The 19543-nt window shown below is 33.2% G+C and overlaps 1 protein-coding gene across 3 annotated transcripts; it reads right to left on the reverse strand.

Annotated features, from left to right (window-relative positions):
* Positions 1-696: 696 nt before the first annotated feature.
* LOC148302408 (dnaJ homolog l(2)tid, mitochondrial-like) lies at positions 697-19007 on the reverse strand. Of its 3 annotated transcripts, none has more exons than XM_088271642.1 (10): positions 18793-19007; positions 18371-18582; positions 17093-17344; positions 15146-15314; positions 13805-13899; positions 11805-11963; positions 9065-9136; positions 8427-8640; positions 4132-4212; positions 697-2684 (listed from the first exon to the last, which is right to left on the reverse strand). In XM_088271642.1, the coding sequence occupies exons 1-10, from the start codon at positions 18965-18967 to the stop codon at positions 2473-2475; spliced, it is 1641 nt and encodes a 546-aa protein (XP_088127768.1). In that variant the 5' UTR covers positions 18968-19007; the 3' UTR covers positions 697-2472. The 3 variants fall into 3 exon arrangements, 2 of the variants coding, with proteins under 2 accessions (XP_088127768.1, XP_088127769.1); XR_015838644.1 differs by having other exon boundaries at positions 2200-2684; positions 4021-4212; XM_088271643.1 differs by lacking the exon at positions 4132-4212 and having other exon boundaries at positions 1503-2684.
* Positions 19008-19543: the final 536 nt, after the last annotated feature.

Below are 19543 nucleotides of genomic sequence, written 5' to 3' on the forward strand. Positions count from 1 at the left end.
TTTTATCATTTTGACAGATTATATAAATAAAGATCGTAATTACGTAACTGCGAACATTGTTTTGTCTAATTGATTTTAAAAAATTTTAAAAAAATCTGTGAAAAAAGGTGTCGGAACGCCGTTCCACCGCGTTACATACATGGAAAAAAAGCCCTGGTTATTACTATGAATAATTGATAATTATTATATTATTTCGAGAAATAAAAATACTTTGTGTTCTGATCCACTCACATTTTTATTAACCAACTAGTTTCGGCAACAACCTGTTGCCCTCTTCAGGGTTTAATTTATTACTATGTATTAGTAATAAATTTAACCCTGAAGAGGGCAACAGGTTGTTGCCGAAACTAGTTGGTTAATAAAAATGTGAGTGGATCAGAACACAGAGTATTTTTATTTCTCGAAATAATATATCAATATGATCCACAAAGTTAATGCTTTCAATATTCAAAACATGATAATTATTACTTTGAAATTTTACTGTGGGAGTATTTAATGTCGTCAAGTGGCTTTAAAATTTTGCATACTGAAAAAACAAAAATAAATTATTTAAAAACAAGGGTAAATGATGGTGAGAATTTTTACTAGCTTGGAAGGTGAGACGTAACTCCATATAAAGAAATCAGAACAGCTCGATTTGGATCAATGCTGATAAGGCGTCTAGGTGAATCTTTTAACATAATAAATATGTATATATTTTTTTTATCTTCTCACTTTCTCTCTTACAAATACCAAAAAATAATTGTGAAGTTATATGACTTATTTTGTATAACAAAAGCAGTTTCATAAAAGTATAAATGTGATGTTAGTGGCATCTAGTGCATAAAATATGAACATATATGTACAAACAAGAGCACTATATTTAAATTTGAAATAAATCCTTTACACATTTTTAAACATGTCATAATTGCTTTTTTTAATTACTTAATTTCTATATGTATACTTTGAATCTTAAAATATCAAAGATAATATGTACCAGCATTATCATTTTCTCATATTTTTAAATTCCAAATCTTTTAGTTGTTGAATGTTTCATATCAATAAATAATACATAAAACAAAAGATAAAATTTGACAATGGTTTTGGTGCTATATGTAAGAATAACGTTATTCAACATCATGCGAAAATGAAAAATAAAATGAAAGTTATGTTTATTAATCCAGATGATTCCACTTGATAGGGACACATTAGGACTGGAATTTCGGAACAATTTAGTGGCTGCCCTAACTAACCAAAGCTTAAAGAATAAACAATCAATATGTACACTTTACATAAAATAATAAACTTTGAACCAAAAACAATTTTAAAAAGAAAATGCTTTTTACATATCGCGCACTCCTTTCAAGAACGTCATAAATCAAAATACATACTTAATTTTTCAGGAGAACGTTTTTAAAGTTTAAAAATATAATACAATGTATTTAAAATAAATATCAAGCCACTTATTTCACTTTTTACTGTGCAACAGATCTTTTAGGTAAAACCTGAAGGTTTTTTCTCCATTTGAAAAATATTTAGTGTATTTAAAAAAATAATTAAACATTACGTTTTCTTCAAAATACAAAAACAACACTTTCTGCCCTGTGGCGGTAAATATTAAGTTAAAAATATGCCGCTTTCGCTGGGATATAGTACATTTTCTGGGCATTCCAAAAATACGCACAACTGAAAATTGTCAATTTTTGATTTATGACGTTCTTGAAAGGAGTGAGCAATATGTTTCTCAGTAGAACTGTGTTTTTATATTAGGATAAAACAGCAACTTCATACCTTTTTTTTAAAACTTTTATCTTTGTTCACTAGTGTGATGGTGTCGGTAACGACAAAATCTGGTGCTGAATAAATAAACTAAAAGTATAAAAAGCTATTAGTTTGTTGTTTATTTTGATACAAATGTGATTGTAAATTTGTTTTCCTAATTATGAGGAATATTGCCACATCAAGTGTTTTAATTACTATTAATTCCTTGGTTTGTTTTTCTTGGGTTCTAGCCCAAATAAGTGTTTGCCGCAGCAGCAGCTTAACACGTTGACTGCCAACTACGAGATAACTTGTAGATTGCGTTCTTTGCTAGGACGCCGACCATGAGTTATCTCGTACTGTGTTTACTTGCTATATTCATGCAGCTACGATAAAATTCATAGTATATCAGTGCTAATATGGATAGATGGCTTCTGGGAAGAGAACAAAAAATCAATGCTGGCTTACATGAACAGAAAATTTATTGATAAATAAACAGAAAATATAATTATAAAAAAAAAATTCTAAATCAAGAAGTAAAATAATGTTTTTAAAGACAATTTTGGCTTTTTAGACAGGAATTCTGAAAATTGCCATGGCAGTCAACGTGTTAGTTAAATGGAATTGATAATTTTATGAAAAATAGTTTTGATCTTGCTGGCGACCGAACAGAATTCATCGTTTATTCATCAAGAATAGTTTACATTAAATTTTTAACTAATCAGAAAGTATTCAAACTTTCCCCCTTTTGGTTTTTTTCCTAATCACAGTTTCTTCAACACTCTCCGGCTGATTGTTTTCGTTCACTTCTGTAATCTTTTCCGCTCTAGCCTCGTTCAGATCCTCGGCATCCTTGTCTGATGTTGGTAATGAAACTTTGTCCTTCAAGACCTCTCTAATTGCATCTACTAAATCGATAGGTTCTCCTATAGATATCTTTCCACCTGAAAAATTAATCAAAATGCTATCAATGATTTAAAAATATATTACATTTCATTTGCAATAAATTTGTAACGTGATATATCGCTTACTCCTTTCAACGTCATATAATAAAAATTGTCAATTTTCAGTTGTGCATGTTTTCGGAATGCCCAGAAAATATACCATATCCCAGCAAAAGTGCCATATTTTCAACTTAATATTTACCCACTACAGGGCAGAAAGTGTTGTTTTGCATTTGGAAGAAAAGGTATTGTTTAATTATTTTTTTAAATATACTAAATATTTTTCAAATGGAGAAAAAACATTCCGGTTTTACCTAAAAAGATCTGTTGCACAGAAAAAAGTTCAATAAGTGGCTTGATATAATTTTTTTTATAGATTTTATTATATTTTTAAACTTTAAAAATTATCTCCTGAAAAATTAATTTTTTTAATATACATATGACGTTGAAAGGAGTGAGCGGTGTTTTTGTATTTCTGCTACAACATGCAGATTCTAAGGGATTCTGGCGGTACTGCAAAAATAGACCAATGAATCCATTTATTTTGGATATAATATCTGTGTTTTGTGAATCTTTTTCTCAAGTTGTGTGATAATACTTAAATATAAAAATAAATCACAAGTATAATATCACTTTTTTTAGTTTATGAATGAAAATGCGATTAGTTTTGTGAACTGCAGATGTTATTGAAATCTTACAAACTGTAATACCGTTTGTATTCAATTTCAACCTTTTAATGAGAACATCTGTAATTTTCGAAACTAGTCACATGTACATTAATAAACTTAAAAAAGTGCTCTTACAGAATTGTTTTATTTTTATATTAAAATTATCCCATAATTCCACAACGTAAATGCCAAATCAATAAAAGTAAGTATTTAGTGTTTTTCTTTTATTTTATTTGATCAGTGACGTTACCAACATCATTATCAATCTGATATTGATGTCCGTATGACGAAACCTGGTCACTGGTCAAACATAATAAAAATTAAAAAGACTATAGTTGTTGTTTAATTATATAAAATACAGTTCCACCAAAAAATATCAGCATTAAAATTAAATTAAAGTAAGATTTTAAACATGTTTTAAATTCTATAGCCGGGACTCAGTAAAATTGAAAATATTTAGGCATCGCAACTCATTGAGAAAGTTTTTTTCTTGGTCAATTCTGACAATATGCTAAAGCTGTATATCTGATGACATGAAGCGCCCTTGAGGTAGTATTTTACGAAAATGGCTATATATATAAACTATCCAAATTGATTGATTGACATCTCAATTGATGTAAGCATCACAAAACTGATTAACGGTAATCTTAATTACCCCTTTTACCCACCTAATTATATACAGAACTTGTAAAGGCTCTCAACTAATTGAAATACGAGGATTACTGATTAGCCGAATATCTTTCGTTTAATTTTATCAAGCAATCCCTCATTTCTTTCACCGGTTTCTGTGTTCCACTGGCTCCGAGGTTGGGAGTCGGATTTGGCACTGCCTCCACCTTCAGACGCCCCAGGTTTAGAACCTGAAGATGGAAAAGAACATTAGTGAAAGAAATGAAGAACTTTTTGCTTTTTTTTTTTAAAGAGAGATATTTGTGTTTTTATTGTTTACAAAAATACTTCAATTTCATACTATTTCTGCGAATCTAAGCGGATCATTATTGAAAATGGGTATCAAATTGTGGTAGATTGGGTTCGAACCCAGAAACTCTGACCCAGAAGAGTCTGCGACACTAACCACGGGACTAAAACCCGGCATTTATTTAGAAATGGTCATTTAGATACAATTAATCTCTAAATGACAATTCCTTTTGCAATAATTGCAAATTATTATACTTTTCTGCATGTTTCTCTATTAACCATCGCCCAGGGAGGCATCCTGCCCAACATCTTGGTCAGTCTCTAACTCACGAGGGCCAAGGAGAAGGTGCAGTAATATGGCTACTCCACTTTCCCCTTCCCTAGACTCAGCCGATTAACGACGTTTTTTTTAAATTACTTTTTTTTTCTATCATTATCATCTTCATATCATTATTTACATCTGTGTATCTGCCCTTGAGGTAGTATTTAAGGAAAATGGCGCTATATTATCAAATATATTATATTATTAATTATCCGAAATTATTATTAATAACCAGTTCCTAGTGTAGCGGATGGAGTTTGTACTGCATTGACGACCCCGCCAAATTGTATTTTGGCCAAAATGCATTAAAATACATTGATGTATAGACCAACTCGAGTGGTGTTAGGACAGTCTTGTTTCGACTTGACGGTGATGATTTCCTGCAGCGATGAATTTCCTTACCAAAATTTAACTTTTATAAGCTGTGATTTGTGATTTTAAGCTGTGATATTTTTTTTGGATTTGATACATACAATTAGATATGAACTATTAAATATATTTTGAGTGTAACAAATTAAAATTATTTTGATGTCATTATTTCCTCTAAACTGTTATTATTTCTGATCTTAGTTTATTTCTTAGTTCTTATGTATTTCAATGTAAATAGTAGTTTTCTTGTATTATTTTTTTTCCTAGTAAGAGAAATAAAAAATACCCTATTTAAAAAAGGAAAATATACTTAAAAGGGGTGTTTCTTGAAGTAATATACAGAAGAAATAAATAAATATAATAAAGCAGTAAGGGCATAGATAATTAATATTTTCATACACTGCATTATTCAACCTACCAATGATATACATATAAATAAAAATTATAGGTGTCTCAACTAATATAAAGTGTCTTATTGTTTTTCCACATCTATCAAAATTACAACTAACCTATTAAAAGAACCCTGCAACAGTTCGTAACACTCTTTAAAAAATTAATGGAATATGGATGTTTAATAATAGGCAGAAAGTTGAATGTTACACAAGTGTATAAAAATATCACTAGAGCCAGCCAAATGCCAGGTATCAAATCAGCCCTGGAATGCTCAGACATACATCTTCTTTCGTATAAAAAACAATAGATGACATGTAATATTAATACATCTATATCAACAAAAATGTGTAGTAATGATTATAATGAGAAAATTTTAATGAATTTTGAGAATAAATACATAATTATAATTAAAACAAAAACAAAAAATATATATATATATATATATATATATATATATATATATATACATATATATATATATATATATACATATATATATATATATATATATATATATATATATATATATATATATATATATATATATATATATATATATACATGTATATGTGTGTGTGTGTGTGTGTACATAAATATAATACAATATACATATACCTTATATGTGGTTTAATTTGTGACTGTGAATTATTCATCTTTCATTTCTTTGTTCTGAATTAAACATTCTTCGTAGCTCTAGTTATGTTGAAAATAATGATTTTTTTAACACTTATATATTATAGATAATCTATATGTATGTACACAATTTTAACATAAACATACTTCTTCTTATGACTTATCACTCTTTGAACCTACAAAAAGCAGAAATAAAAATTAATTTATTGTGACTTTAATGCTGTTAAGTTATCTACATTCAAATAAAAACTGTAACTCTAAAATTCTATTATATTTCCGCCATACTAATTTCATAAAATACTCCCTTTAAAATCATTTTAATCATTTTAAATTCCAAAGTTCTTAGAAATGTAAATGAAAAATTGTTCTCCTTTTAACCCTTATCCATTCCAAATGGTGCATGGGGCACTGCATTGCATCAACAATGTATTATATTAATCGTCAATTACATGACGAAATATGATTAGTGATGATGACCCTTCAGGCAACAGTCCAGGGAAATATTAATCTAACTCATAATCTTCAGTACGGTAGCCAAACACATTGACCACTACACTACGGAGGCGGACAAAAGAAACTCTGTTTTGTATTGCTCTTTAAATATAGATTTAAAAAAAAATTATGTATGAATATAACATGTTCATTAGATCATATCACTCATTTGGTGCAACAATGATGTGATTACACGTTTTTTTTTAAATCAAGTTAAATATATCAAAATGTGCGAAGACTATTTACATCAGGAGAAACAAAGACAGAATTGATTTTGTGGTGAAAAGCTGCGAGATGACGCGAGTGTCATTGTAGAATTGAGTAAAATGGCGCCATTTCTGTTGCTACAACGTCTGAATGGCATCTCCTATAATATTTCTAAAAGTGTAATTACGCCATTGTTGCACCGAATGAGCGATATGTACACATGGCGGGTTTCACAAAATATTGTTAAAAATCATATTGGACTGAGGAGAATGTAAATAAAACATTACCATTTGTTTTAAAATTAATATATATTATAAAATAATCAACACTATTTACAAAATATATAAATGCACATTTTAACAATAGTTTGTGAAACTACAACAAACATCGACTAATATTATTTAGATTAATATTGATATACTACTTTATACAGGACTTGCCCCAGAGAAACCAATAGGTTCAATGTGCAAAATCGTAAAATTGAGGATGTACGTGAAATAACGACTTATGCATCACCCAAGAAGTCACTTTTCTATTCAAATCACTTTAAACTTGCAATTGCAATAATATGATCCCAATACACACATACAAACCTGACGATTATTCCGACGACTTTTAAGTACATATTCAAAATACTTGATCATGCCACGTTTTCCTTCAATCTTCCTTTGCTTCTATTCCCAACTAATTTTACCTCATAAATTTGTTTGACTGTTTCTATTTCTCTTCACTGATTCACATGCCCAAACCATCTCAACGCACCTTTCTCAATTTTATCGATGATGCTCATCTCAGCCTTGCCTTATTTCCTTATATCACCATTCGAACATCCATTATATATCATTTTGCCGCACATTCGTCTATAAAATCAAATTAGGACTGCACAAATATAATGATGAAATAAAATACCTACATCTAAAATCTGTCATCTAGTTATTTAACTTGCTAATTCAACAAAATAACACATTCCTCATCATTCATTATTCACTCTGTGTAATACCACTTAAAAGTGGCATTAAACAGTACACTCTTTAAATGGTACAATTACACAAAGCGAATCATGAATGATAAGGAAAGTGTTATATTACCATACCACAAATTTAACAATGTTTTTGATATAAAAAAAAAAACAAGAAATGTGTAGTGTACTTGCAAACCACGTTATATTAAAAAATTAAGTTTTTTAGCCAGCGGCTCCAATCGGTAGAAAATTAAAAATATTAACGTCCATATTTAACATAATCTCCTAAAACTCGTTAAGTTAGGAATAAAACGGAATAGAAAAATCAATACTCTTGCAAAACTCGCTATGCCGATCGACAATTCACTTTCTAAAATCTGTCAAAAAAGCTAAAATCAGTAGAAAATGAAATCTGTAGCCGCTATTGGCTATAAAACTTAATTTTTTAACACAACAGGTGGATTACTAGTCATACACAGAGGCTAGAACAGAGTTTTAATTAAAAAAATTCAAAGCTTACGCTTCGTAAAGTTTGTCACTGCCCCTTAGAGCCTTCTGTCTCTCATATTCAGCTTTACTATACTCAAACTGTTGATTGTGGAGATAAATTCCAGCTATAATAAAAATACCCATGAACCCAAAGTAATAAAACTGATTGTCCCCGAGACCCTTGTGCAGACGTTCCAAGAGATTGGGTTCACGTTCTGCCATCGGGTCTTGTTCCATGTTCTCGTACGCAATCTTCTCCGATTTTTTTTCTGACCCTTCTTTTTCCTTACCGTCTTTGTTAAAGGTCACCCCGAAGATTGTTCCGGGGGTGTCCTCTTCCATTTCCGCGTACGCCTGGAGAATGGCCTTCTGCTTTTGGGATAGAGATTTGGGTATTCCGATTTTAATGTGCACGTAGTGGTCTCCCGTGCCGCTCGTGGATACCTTCTTCATCCCCTTGCCGGAGAGGCGTATCAAGGCGTGGGACGACGTTCCTGGTTGTACCTAAAACGGAAAGTAATTTAATTTTTTTCTCACTAATTTATTTATTTATTGAACGGCTGAAGCCTTTAAGATAATACATATAATACATACATACAGTATCTAATACAAAAATAAAAAATACACTAATAGGGAAACAAAAAGTCTTGTAACAAATAGTCTAACAAAATAAACTCATAATTAAAAAAATAAAATAACAAGTAGTAAGCACTAGTAAATACACGTCTCCTTCAAACACTATCGGCGAGCAGTAAGAGAGAGTGAAACACAACATTTAAATTTATCCATTATAACATGGAGAAGAAATGCTGAGAAAGTACAGATTTCAAGGAGGATAACAATATATTATATAATTTATTTTTTATTTAATTTAATTTATTTGACAGTCACTTTGAAAATTGTTAATATGTATTTGGATAGTTCTTACTTGAATAGTGTGGTCTTCGTAGAGCCCTTGTATTCTGACAGCGCCACCGAGCATGGCTTGAGCCACGGAAATCTACAAACAAAGACAAATTAACACGTTGACTGCCAACTACGAGATAACTCATAGATTGCGTTCTTTTCTAGGACGCCGACTATGGTTTATCTCCTACTGTGTTTGCTTGCCATATTCCTGCAGCTACGATAAAATTCCTAGTAAATCAGTGCTAATATGGATAGACGGCGCATGGGAAGACAACAAAAAATCTGCTGGCTTACATGAACAGTAAATTTATTGAATAAAAAAATATATTTTAGTCGTCATACGTAATATTAGTGTTTATATTAACAACATTACAATGTTGTCTCTTGGGAGATGCGTTGTGTTTTATTAGACAGACCGTAATAAAACAAAGCTGTTTTATTAGTCCTGCTATATTACGGTATAATATAAACAATTTTTATATTAACAACATTACAATGTTGTCTCTTGGGAGATGCGTTGTGTTTTATTAGACAGACCGTAATAAAACAAAGCTGTTTTATTAGTCCTGCTATATTACGGTATAATATAAACAATTTTTATATTAACAACATTACAATGTTGTCTCTTGGGAGATGCGTTGTGTTTTATTAGACAGACCGTAATAAAACAAAGCTGTTTTATTAGTCCTGCTATATTACGGTATAATATAAACAATTTTTATATTAACAACATTACAATGTTGTCTCTTGGGAGATGCGTTGTGTTTTATTAGACAGACCGTAATAAAACAAAGCTGTTTTATTAGTCCTGCTATATTACGGTATAATATAAACAATTTTTATATTAACAACATTACAATGTTGTCTCTTGGGAGATGCGTTGTGTTTTATTAGACAGACCGTAATAAAACAAAGCTGTTTTATTAGTCCTGCTATATTACGGTATAATATAAACAATTTTTATATTAACAACATTACAATGTTGTCTTTTAGGAGATGCGTTGTGTTTTATTAGACAGACCGTAATAAAACAAAGCTGTTTTATTAGTCCTGCTATATTACGGTATAATATAAACAATTTTTATATTAACAACATTACAATGTTGTCTCTTGGGAGATGCGTTGTGTTTTATTAGACAGACCGTAATAAAACAAAGCTGTTTTATTAGTCCTGCTATATTACGGTATAATATAAACAATTTTTATATTAACAACATTACAATGTTGTCTTTTAGGAGATGCGTTGTGTTTTATTAGACAGACCGTAATAAAACAGAGCTGTTTTATTAGTCCTGCTATATTACGGTATAATATAAACAATTTTTATATTAACAACATTACAATGTTGTCTCTTGGGAGATGCGTTGTGTTTTATTAGACAGACCGTAATAAAACAAAGCTGTTTTATTAGTCCTGCTATATTACGGTATAATATAAACAATTTTTATATTAACAACATTACAATGTTGTCTTTTAGGAGATGCGTTGTGTTTTATTAGACAGACCGTAATAAAACAAAGCTGTTTTATTAGTCCTGCTATATTACGGTATAATATAAACAATTTTTATATTAACAACATTACAATGTTGTCTCTTGGGAGATGCGTTGTGTTTTATTAGACAGACCGTAATAAAACAAAGCTGTTTTATTAGTCCTGCTATATTACGGTATAATATAAACAATTTTTATATTAACAACATTACAATGTTGTCTTTTAGGAGATGCGTTGTGTTTTATTAGACAGACCGTAATAAAACAAAGCTGTTTTATTAGTCCTGCTATATTACGGTATAATATAAAAAAAAAATATTTTGATAATGCCTTTTATTTTACCTAAATAGGACAACTAATAGTCGGGTTTTGGTCCCGTGGTTAGTGTCGCGGACTCTTGAGTCAGAGTTTCTCTACCACAATTTGATACCTATTTTTAATGAGCCGCTTAGGCTCACAGAAATAGTATGAAATTGAAATATTTGTGTAAATAATAAAAACACAAATATTTATCTTTTAATTTAAAAAAAAATTAAAAATTTAGAGCTATAACAGCTAGGGATAGGTAGCAAGTTGCGTGAATATTTCACAAAAATGCTTGGGCAGGGCTCTACCCTTATTGCACGCTGCGTATGAACTTCTAAAGGTTAATAATAATAATACTAACAAAATTAGATAATTTATATAGCGCCATTTTCGTAAAATACTATCTCAAGGTAAATAATTAACAAATGGTTACACCAGGGGTTCCCAAAGTGTGCGCTGCGGCGCCCTGGCATGCCGTAGAAAGTAAAGAGGGGCGCCGTAAGTCGGTCCTCTATCATTATCCGAAACCACAAATATTTTCTTTTTTGTTGTATTATAAATATAATATGTAAAACTCAATTTCATATTATGGATGCTTTAATTTTTGTGCCTATCTACCTAATTATGTACTATTATTGCAGGTACCTATTTCTTTCGACTATAATATATAGGATCCTTCATTAAGTGCTTTCTATCTTTAAATTTTAATAAAACAAAGTGTGCGTCAGAGATGTAGCATCAGCAATATGGTGGTATTAACTATGAAAGTTTGAAAGACTTTATTGAAAGACCCAATATATAAAATCACTATATCTATTCCAAATAGCTTATTAATGTAGGGCGCCGTGACAAAATACTAAGCTTGTAAGTGCGCCGCGGGCCGAAAAAGATTGGGAACCCTTGGGTTACACTCATAAGTATGAAATAAGAAAAAGGGAAGAATATGAGTGGATTGACTTACGGTACAATCCGTGTGAACATCCGGACCATCCCTTCTGAAGTAATTGGACTTCTCCACTTGGAAAGTAATAAAGATTTCTTTGGAACCGACTGCCATTCTTACTGTCTGTCCGTCTTCTACTCCCGCCGGAACTGGTACAGTCAAACGCTTCTTCTGAACCTATTTAAACAAAAATATTATTAATATTTAATACATTATATTATTTATATTATTTCTAATTCTACTCATGATTGACAACCTTCTTCTCCTTCTTCTTCTTATTATAGGCCTTGCGGCCTGTTTTTAAGAGGGATTAGCCTCCTGCGACGTCGATTCCCAGCTATCGGCCCATCTCTTTGGTGGTCTGCCCGGCCCATCTCTTTGGTGGTCTGAGTCGTCTACCATGGGGTTGGCCGTACAGTGCGATGTGGGGGAGTCTGGATGGTTCCATTCTCCTCACATGCGGATACCATTGTCTTCTTCGTTGCCTTCCCCACCTAACGACATCTTCGATCTCGCATATTTCCCTGATCTTGGCATTTCTGATTCTATCTCGAAGACTCTTGCCTGTTATGCTTCTCAGAGTCTTCATTTCTGACACTCTAAGCGCGTTTTTTTGTGGCAGCGGTGTCTGCTCTACTTTCGATTCCACACGTCATGATGGGTCGGACACAAGTTTTGTATATCTTGATCTTGCTGCCGATCTTCATCTCAGGGTTTTTCTATATAGCATTTTTCAGGCATCCTGAGATGGCTGCAGCTTTGTTCACTTGCCCCATCACTTCGCATCGCAGATCCGTTTGAGCACACAGGTCCACACCCAGGTATTTAAACTTTTCCACCTGCTCTACCGGGACGCCATCCACAGTCACGCTACATCCCACTGGGTGCGAGAGAACACTATGCTCTTGGTCTTTGACCGGATTTAGCCATATAGCCATAGTTTTTTGTAGCGGATATAGCCATATTGAATTTTTGACTAGCAAGGTGGAATGTGTTCAAGAGTAGTTGCAGGTCCCCTTCAGTCTCAGCGAATACAACGGCATCATCCGCATAGCAGACAACATGGATGGTTTTCTCTCCCAGTCTGTATCCTTTATGTAGTCCTTTAATATCCTCCACAATCCCATCCATGATGAGATTGAAGAGGAATGGACTCAGACTGTCACCCTGCCTGATGCCGGTACCGACTCTTACGATTGACAACCACACTTCTCAAATTCTTAGAAGTTCTAAATATATATGATCCAATTTCGAAACATTGTGCTTGAATCACTAGAATTTCACTAGAGACATCTATTGGTGAGATGAAAGAAGCTTTTTACTGGGCAGAAACTCTTTCATCAAATTAACCTAAATGCCCAGACTTCCATATTCTTCTTTATCTATGTTGAGATGTCAAAAAATATGAAAAATAACTCCTATAATTGGAGATAATCCAGATTTGTGAACAAGTATTTGGACACACTCAAAATGTTGCATTATATTATCCATTGATTTGGCATTAACTATGTGGAATGACATGTTGATTATTAAAAATTTAACAATCCTATAATACCACTTATACTGTTTTATTTCATTTTACTTGACTTGTTTCGAAAACTACAGATGTTTTCATCGACAGGCAATTACAAAACCATTATAATTTATATTTGAAGCACTAACTTTGTGATTTTCCATTTTATAATTAAAATGTAACTTTCTTATAAAATCACTATAAATATTTTGTTATAACTTAATTATAATGTCTACCGGTTTCGAAGCTAACCGCTTCTTTATCAAGACTGATTAATAGTAATAATCATTCTTGATAAAGAAGCGGTTAGCTTCGAAACCGGTAGACATTATAATTAAGTTATAAGTAAAATATTTATAGTGATTTTAAAATAAAGTTACATTTTAATAACAAAACCATTAGTTGATGAAAACATCTGTAGTTTTTTAAACAAGTTGTGTGAAATTAAATAAAACTCGATAAAAAAAGATAAGTTAGTTAAAGTGTAATTAAGGTTTTAACTCACCGATTGTCCTTTTCCTTCGCATTCTTCACAAGGGTATTTGATCAGCATTCGGGAGCCGTGGCACATTCTGCATGTGGAGCGCATTACAAATGGACCTAAAATGTAAGAGGAAGATCAATTAGCACATGGGACATTAATTTGTTTAAAATTTCTAAATATTTTAAAGCATTCGATGGCCCACGCAGGTCTTCCACTTTGGATTATCATAGAAGCATAATATGAAGATCCTGTCAAGGTTATATATTATAATCGAGTGTGTGGTTACTTGTGACTAGTAATGCCCCGCCCACTCCTTTCAACCTATGAGATGTTTTTGCCTAGAATTTTCACTCATGAATTACATGAAATTATAGTAACTTTAAACATAAAGAGTAAATCCACTCACAAGTAGGCATAGGCTATGAAACTTATAAAGTTGAAGCCTGAGTAGGGACATGATAAACGGTGTTGCATAAGCCGTAGCTAGATTTCAGAGTCACTTAGACGTTAGGTAATTTAAAAAAAAAAAAAACTAACATCCCTAGTGCCTGTTTGTTTTGCAAACCGTTGGTCTTCGGGCCGACCAAAATCGCATGTGATAAACATTTTGTGTAGTTTTAAGTGGGTGAATAGTGCTATGGTAGTGACGGGTAGTATTGTTTGCATGCTGTGGTAGAAATAGGTACGTCTCGAAACCAGTAGACATAAAAATTTCGGTTAGCGGTTATGTTACTGTAAAAAAATGTTTTTGTAAAAAAATCTGAAAGTAAAAATGACTAACCACAATATAAATACTTTAAATATCAATTCAATGACAATGAGTCCATTCGCCGGGAACTACATCTGGATGGCTTGACTCTGGCCAATATCTGTACCCGACGGATTCTCCAGTTCTTTGGACACATTGCGCGTGGCAACGAGGATAGCCTGGAACGACTAGTTGTGATCGGTAGCCTGGAGGGAAAGAGAGGGAGAGGAAGATCCCCCGCACGATGGACCGATCAAATTAAGGCAGCAGCAGGCACCTCAGTGGTTGGAGCGCTACGTGCAGCGCAGTCAAGGGATAACTGGAGAAGAGTCATTGCTTCTGCAAAGGTCACAACCCTCAGCAATGAGGAATAAGACGGAGAAGAAGAAGAAATATTAATAACATTGAGAATAAAAAAAGTCCCTCTCCAAGCCTGTATTAAGTAGAAATGTATAGAAATTGTATTTAAAAAATGTAACTATATTAAATAAATGTGTAAATGTTTCTACAATAAATTATCCATGGAAATGAGAAAAAAATACATGTAGCCTGAAAATATGGTGATACCAGGAGAGCAGAAGAGATGAGGAGGAAGAAGAAACAAAAGTTATCACCTGTAGTGATCGTCTCCATGCCGGTCCCGTTGCACTGATGGCACGGGATGGGCTTGGTCCCTACCTCAGCTCTTGTCCCGTGACACTTGACGCAAGTGTCCACTACATTGACGTTCACCTCTTTATTGACCCCTCGAGCCGCCTCGGTGAATTTTAGTTTCATTATTATCTGCAAATAAATAATTCATGAATTATATTGACGGCCCCTACGTAAAGTACTCCATCTGAAAATCTGTTACTTTACAGGAAAGAGCTTGGAAGATTTTTTCAACGTATTCTTTTTTATTGATTAACAGTTTTATCTGAAATTCTAAATTATTTAATCAAAAACACGATAATAATGCATTAAATCATTTTAAAACTTTATGCTTTGTCAAAAATAAGTAGTTAGCGTTTTAGGAGTTCAGTTCATTTCGAAAATTCGATGTAGATAGTGTCTCATACGCCTGAAAACTAGAAGTAATATATTTTACATATTTATTTTGTTCCTTTATATTTGTAGATAACGGTTAGTTGATAACATACATCAAATGTCTCAAAATTGACAAAAATGTAGTTAGAGCACTTTACGTAGGGCACGTCGATATGGTATTTTATTTATTATTTCGGCATTCACTTTGCGGTAAGGCATGATGAAATTATTAAAGAAAAACACTTGTTTTTTACCCCCCTCCTTATTTATAGAACAGATAATTTATATATGCTTCAGTTCATATTTAGACCTGAACGTGGAAGCATAGCTTCTGAAACTAGTAATTATAATAAAAATATAATTCAACCCGACACTAAGGATAGGGAAGGTAAATGTGAAAAATATATCCCAGACCAATTGAAAAAACTATGACAACATTTTGAGTGTGTCCAAATACTTGTTCACATATATGGGCTTCTCCGCTTAGGAATTATCTTACATTTTTGACATCTTAACACACTGTAGTCGGGCGCTTCGAACAATAGACTCTAGCCTATAGCGGATGTTTTTTGCAATTAACGCAAAATCGCTTTCTTAAAATTGACACAATTTCTAAACCAAATAATATTTTCGATTGAAATTTTCAAAGAAATCATATATGATATTTGATCATCAAAAATAAATTATAATTGCTTTGATTACATCATAATTTTTAAATAAGTATTCCGTATTTCACAATTTTAGAAGCATTGTAAACTCTAAAAAATAGTCTTCCCCTCCGAGGTATCATTCCCTATACAATGCTAATATATTCAAATAATAAAATACCAAACAGTTAACAAAACAGTGCGAGCGGTATGAAAAATAGTCCAATACGTGAAATGACTCAAAACTAAACTGGAGATTGTAATCGCATAAAAACTCTAGATTTCTGGCGATACCTTTACATCGGCACACTAGCCAATTCAGACATAAAACTCAAATAAGACATCTCAAATAACGTGGACAGACTATCGCCTAGCACCCAGGTAACAAATTACCCTTCAAGTAGTTTTATTTCACGCTGATAACAAACCCGTATATTGCCGTTTCCCGCCGAAAACCGACAGTCGACAAAAACGGCATTTGCCGTGTCCAGCAGTTGACCGACAGTCCGCAAAAAAAGGCAAATGCCGTGTCCCGATGACAATGTGTTAACAAAGATTTAAAAGAATTTGGAAAGACTGGGTATTTAGAGGGCTTACCACCTGTCAGCCAGGCAGAAACCAGTCTATGACAGGACATAACCCCTGTAAAAACCCGTGTATATTATTTTTCATTAATTGATTCGGCAGTCACTTCGTGGTGAAATCTATCCATATTCCATATTTTTCTTCATCTAAGTTGCGATGTCAAAAATGAAAATATCTTTCTTGAATTTATTTTGCAATTGGCAGGAAACGAATCTACGCCTGTTCCGCAGTCGAGCGTCTACCCAACTACGCCATAGCGCCCGTCGTGTGTGACAAGTGTTTTGACGTATTATGAACAGTCACCTCTTGTGAAGCGCCATAACCAAAACTGGATTCTGCAAAATCTTCAAAATTGTGCCTCCGGTTTCCGAAGCCCGCCTCTCCGAATATCTTCCGGAAGAGCTCCTCGGGATCCACGGTGCTCTTGAAGTTCCAGGCGTGCGTGAAGTCCTGGTCGCCCCGCGCCCGGGGCCCGCCGCCGCCTCCCATGCCCATCTGCTCAGAGGTCGCCCCGTATGTGTCATACTCCTTGCGCTTCGTGTCATCCGATAAAACCTAAAAGCACATTTTTTTATTTTTTTATTTATTTAAACTTCATGTACAGAAAAGAAATAACTACATTGGCGGGATTATTGCTAAGACAGATTATACTATAAACCTGCGGTTACTCAGTCACTAGTAGGTACCTAAACAAACAAGCAAACCCGCCAGGTTGCCTGCACTGGTAATCCTATCAGGTTGTTAGCCTTGCATACAGAATGCGGGAGAGTCCATAAAAACTCGCGTGCATATGCAATCTTTCTCTTCCTGCACGATCATCACTCGAGACACTACGATCTACGTGTGATGAAATTATTGCAAACCTGCGGTTACTCAGTCACAAGTAGGTACCTAAACAAACAAGCAAACCCTCCGGGTTGCCCGCACTGGTAAACCTACCAGGTTGTTAGCCCTGCGTACGAAATGCAGTAGTCTATAAAAACCCGTGTGTACATGCAATCTTTCTCTTCCTGCACAATCATCACTGGAGGAACTTGCCGCCGGCGACCATGACTTTTGCGTGATGGAATTATTGTCAACTAAATTCAGTGATTTTTATTATTTATAAAAAATAGTTTTAAAACCCTCATTTATATTTTATTTTACAACTTTATAAATCAATAATCTGAGATCTGTGATCAAGTAGGTACATTTATAAGCAATCTTCTGATGAGTCTAAGAGAGCTAGACATTCATACATCACACCACACATATTAACCAACAACCTCAAACTTATCTGTGAAACAATGTATGTAGGTGTTGTCACGCAGATATTTTTTTTGCATAAGATAATAAATGTCGCCACACCAACGCCCTAATCACAAAATAACATTTTACATTTAATACATTTTATTTCCAAATTGACAACGATCCAACTCGGCGCCCTATGCACCATATAGGTGCGGATAGGGTCAGAGAAGAGACTATTGTGGTTCACGATCTGACAGATAATACTGACCCTATATGAATGTTATCAGTCTTGGATATTTATAGGTTATTATTTCTATAATTTCCACTAAAATAATTAATGGTAACACTCACTTCGTAAGCTTCAGAGACTTCTTGGAATTTCTTTGCAGAATTCGTGTCCGATTTATTGGTATCAGGGTGATATTTCTTAGCCAGTTGGTAGTATGCCTTCTTTATGTCTTTACTGGATGCATTTTTGGACACACCCAATATCTGATAATAATCCCTGGCAGGTTTTTCCAGAACACGCGATGTGTGAAAACTCCGCCGAGGTTGTAAAGCATCTGCCAACCAAGTATAACACATTAGATCACAAGATTGAGGTTAGAAAAATTTAGCTCTAGCAGTATAAAACATAGTTTGACAAAAACATAAGAATGAACGCCTTATCAATAAGACCATTTTACCCAATTAAACCGGCTAATATTACGTGTTCGAGGCGTGAATGAGGCAATATGATGTAATATCGTATTAAGCATGTAAACTTCACTTACGTCTAAACGTTCTATTGTTATTGCAAGCGACGACGGCTAAGCCCGATACTTTTAGTGTATTTTCACACCCATGGCAAGTGTGTAATAGCTGTCCAGGAAGCTTTGGTAAATTCTTTGATTTAAGAAAACCGAGGGCAGAATTACCGAAAACACCGATAATATTCCTGGGAGCCATGATTTTCTAGAAAACCCCGACCATGTCCACAGATAAAAAGACTTTTTTTAGACAGTTTTTAGCAAAGATTAGTTTCTAATTTCAATGGTTTCAATGACATAAGGATGCTGCCATATTCCTAAATTTAAACTTATACAATACCTACCTACCCAAGACATAATTATTAACCCATTTGTACACTAAAATCCAGTCGCATTTTTTTGGCTTGAGAGATAAACACATAATGATGGCGTGAGCTTTTTGAGAAACAGAAGACGTTTTTTACTTTCCCGCCTGTTAAGTCTATATAAATATACAATCACTGAGTTGCAAAACAATCACAATGGATTCTATGTAAAAGAATAGTGACACAAAACATTCAATGCACATATGCACAAAAAAGTAAAACGCCTTGCACTGAGTATGCAAACTATTAGATTCTACTATATACTGCAAATCATATTTTTTCCGTTCAACTATCTAAATCAAGAATTGAAAAATTTTCAGGTTAGAAGAGCCGAATCGTCATGAAAATAGAAAAACAAAGTTACCTGGGAGTCACATATATAACTAACGCGAGTATGATTACGTGTGGCC

This window comes from Brachycentrus maculatus, unplaced genomic scaffold (assembly GCF_059751285.1).
Source record: "Brachycentrus maculatus isolate JH-2025_06_01 unplaced genomic scaffold, ASM5975128v1 h1tg000454l, whole genome shotgun sequence".
Lineage (NCBI taxonomy): Eukaryota > Metazoa > Arthropoda > Insecta > Trichoptera > Brachycentridae > Brachycentrus > Brachycentrus maculatus.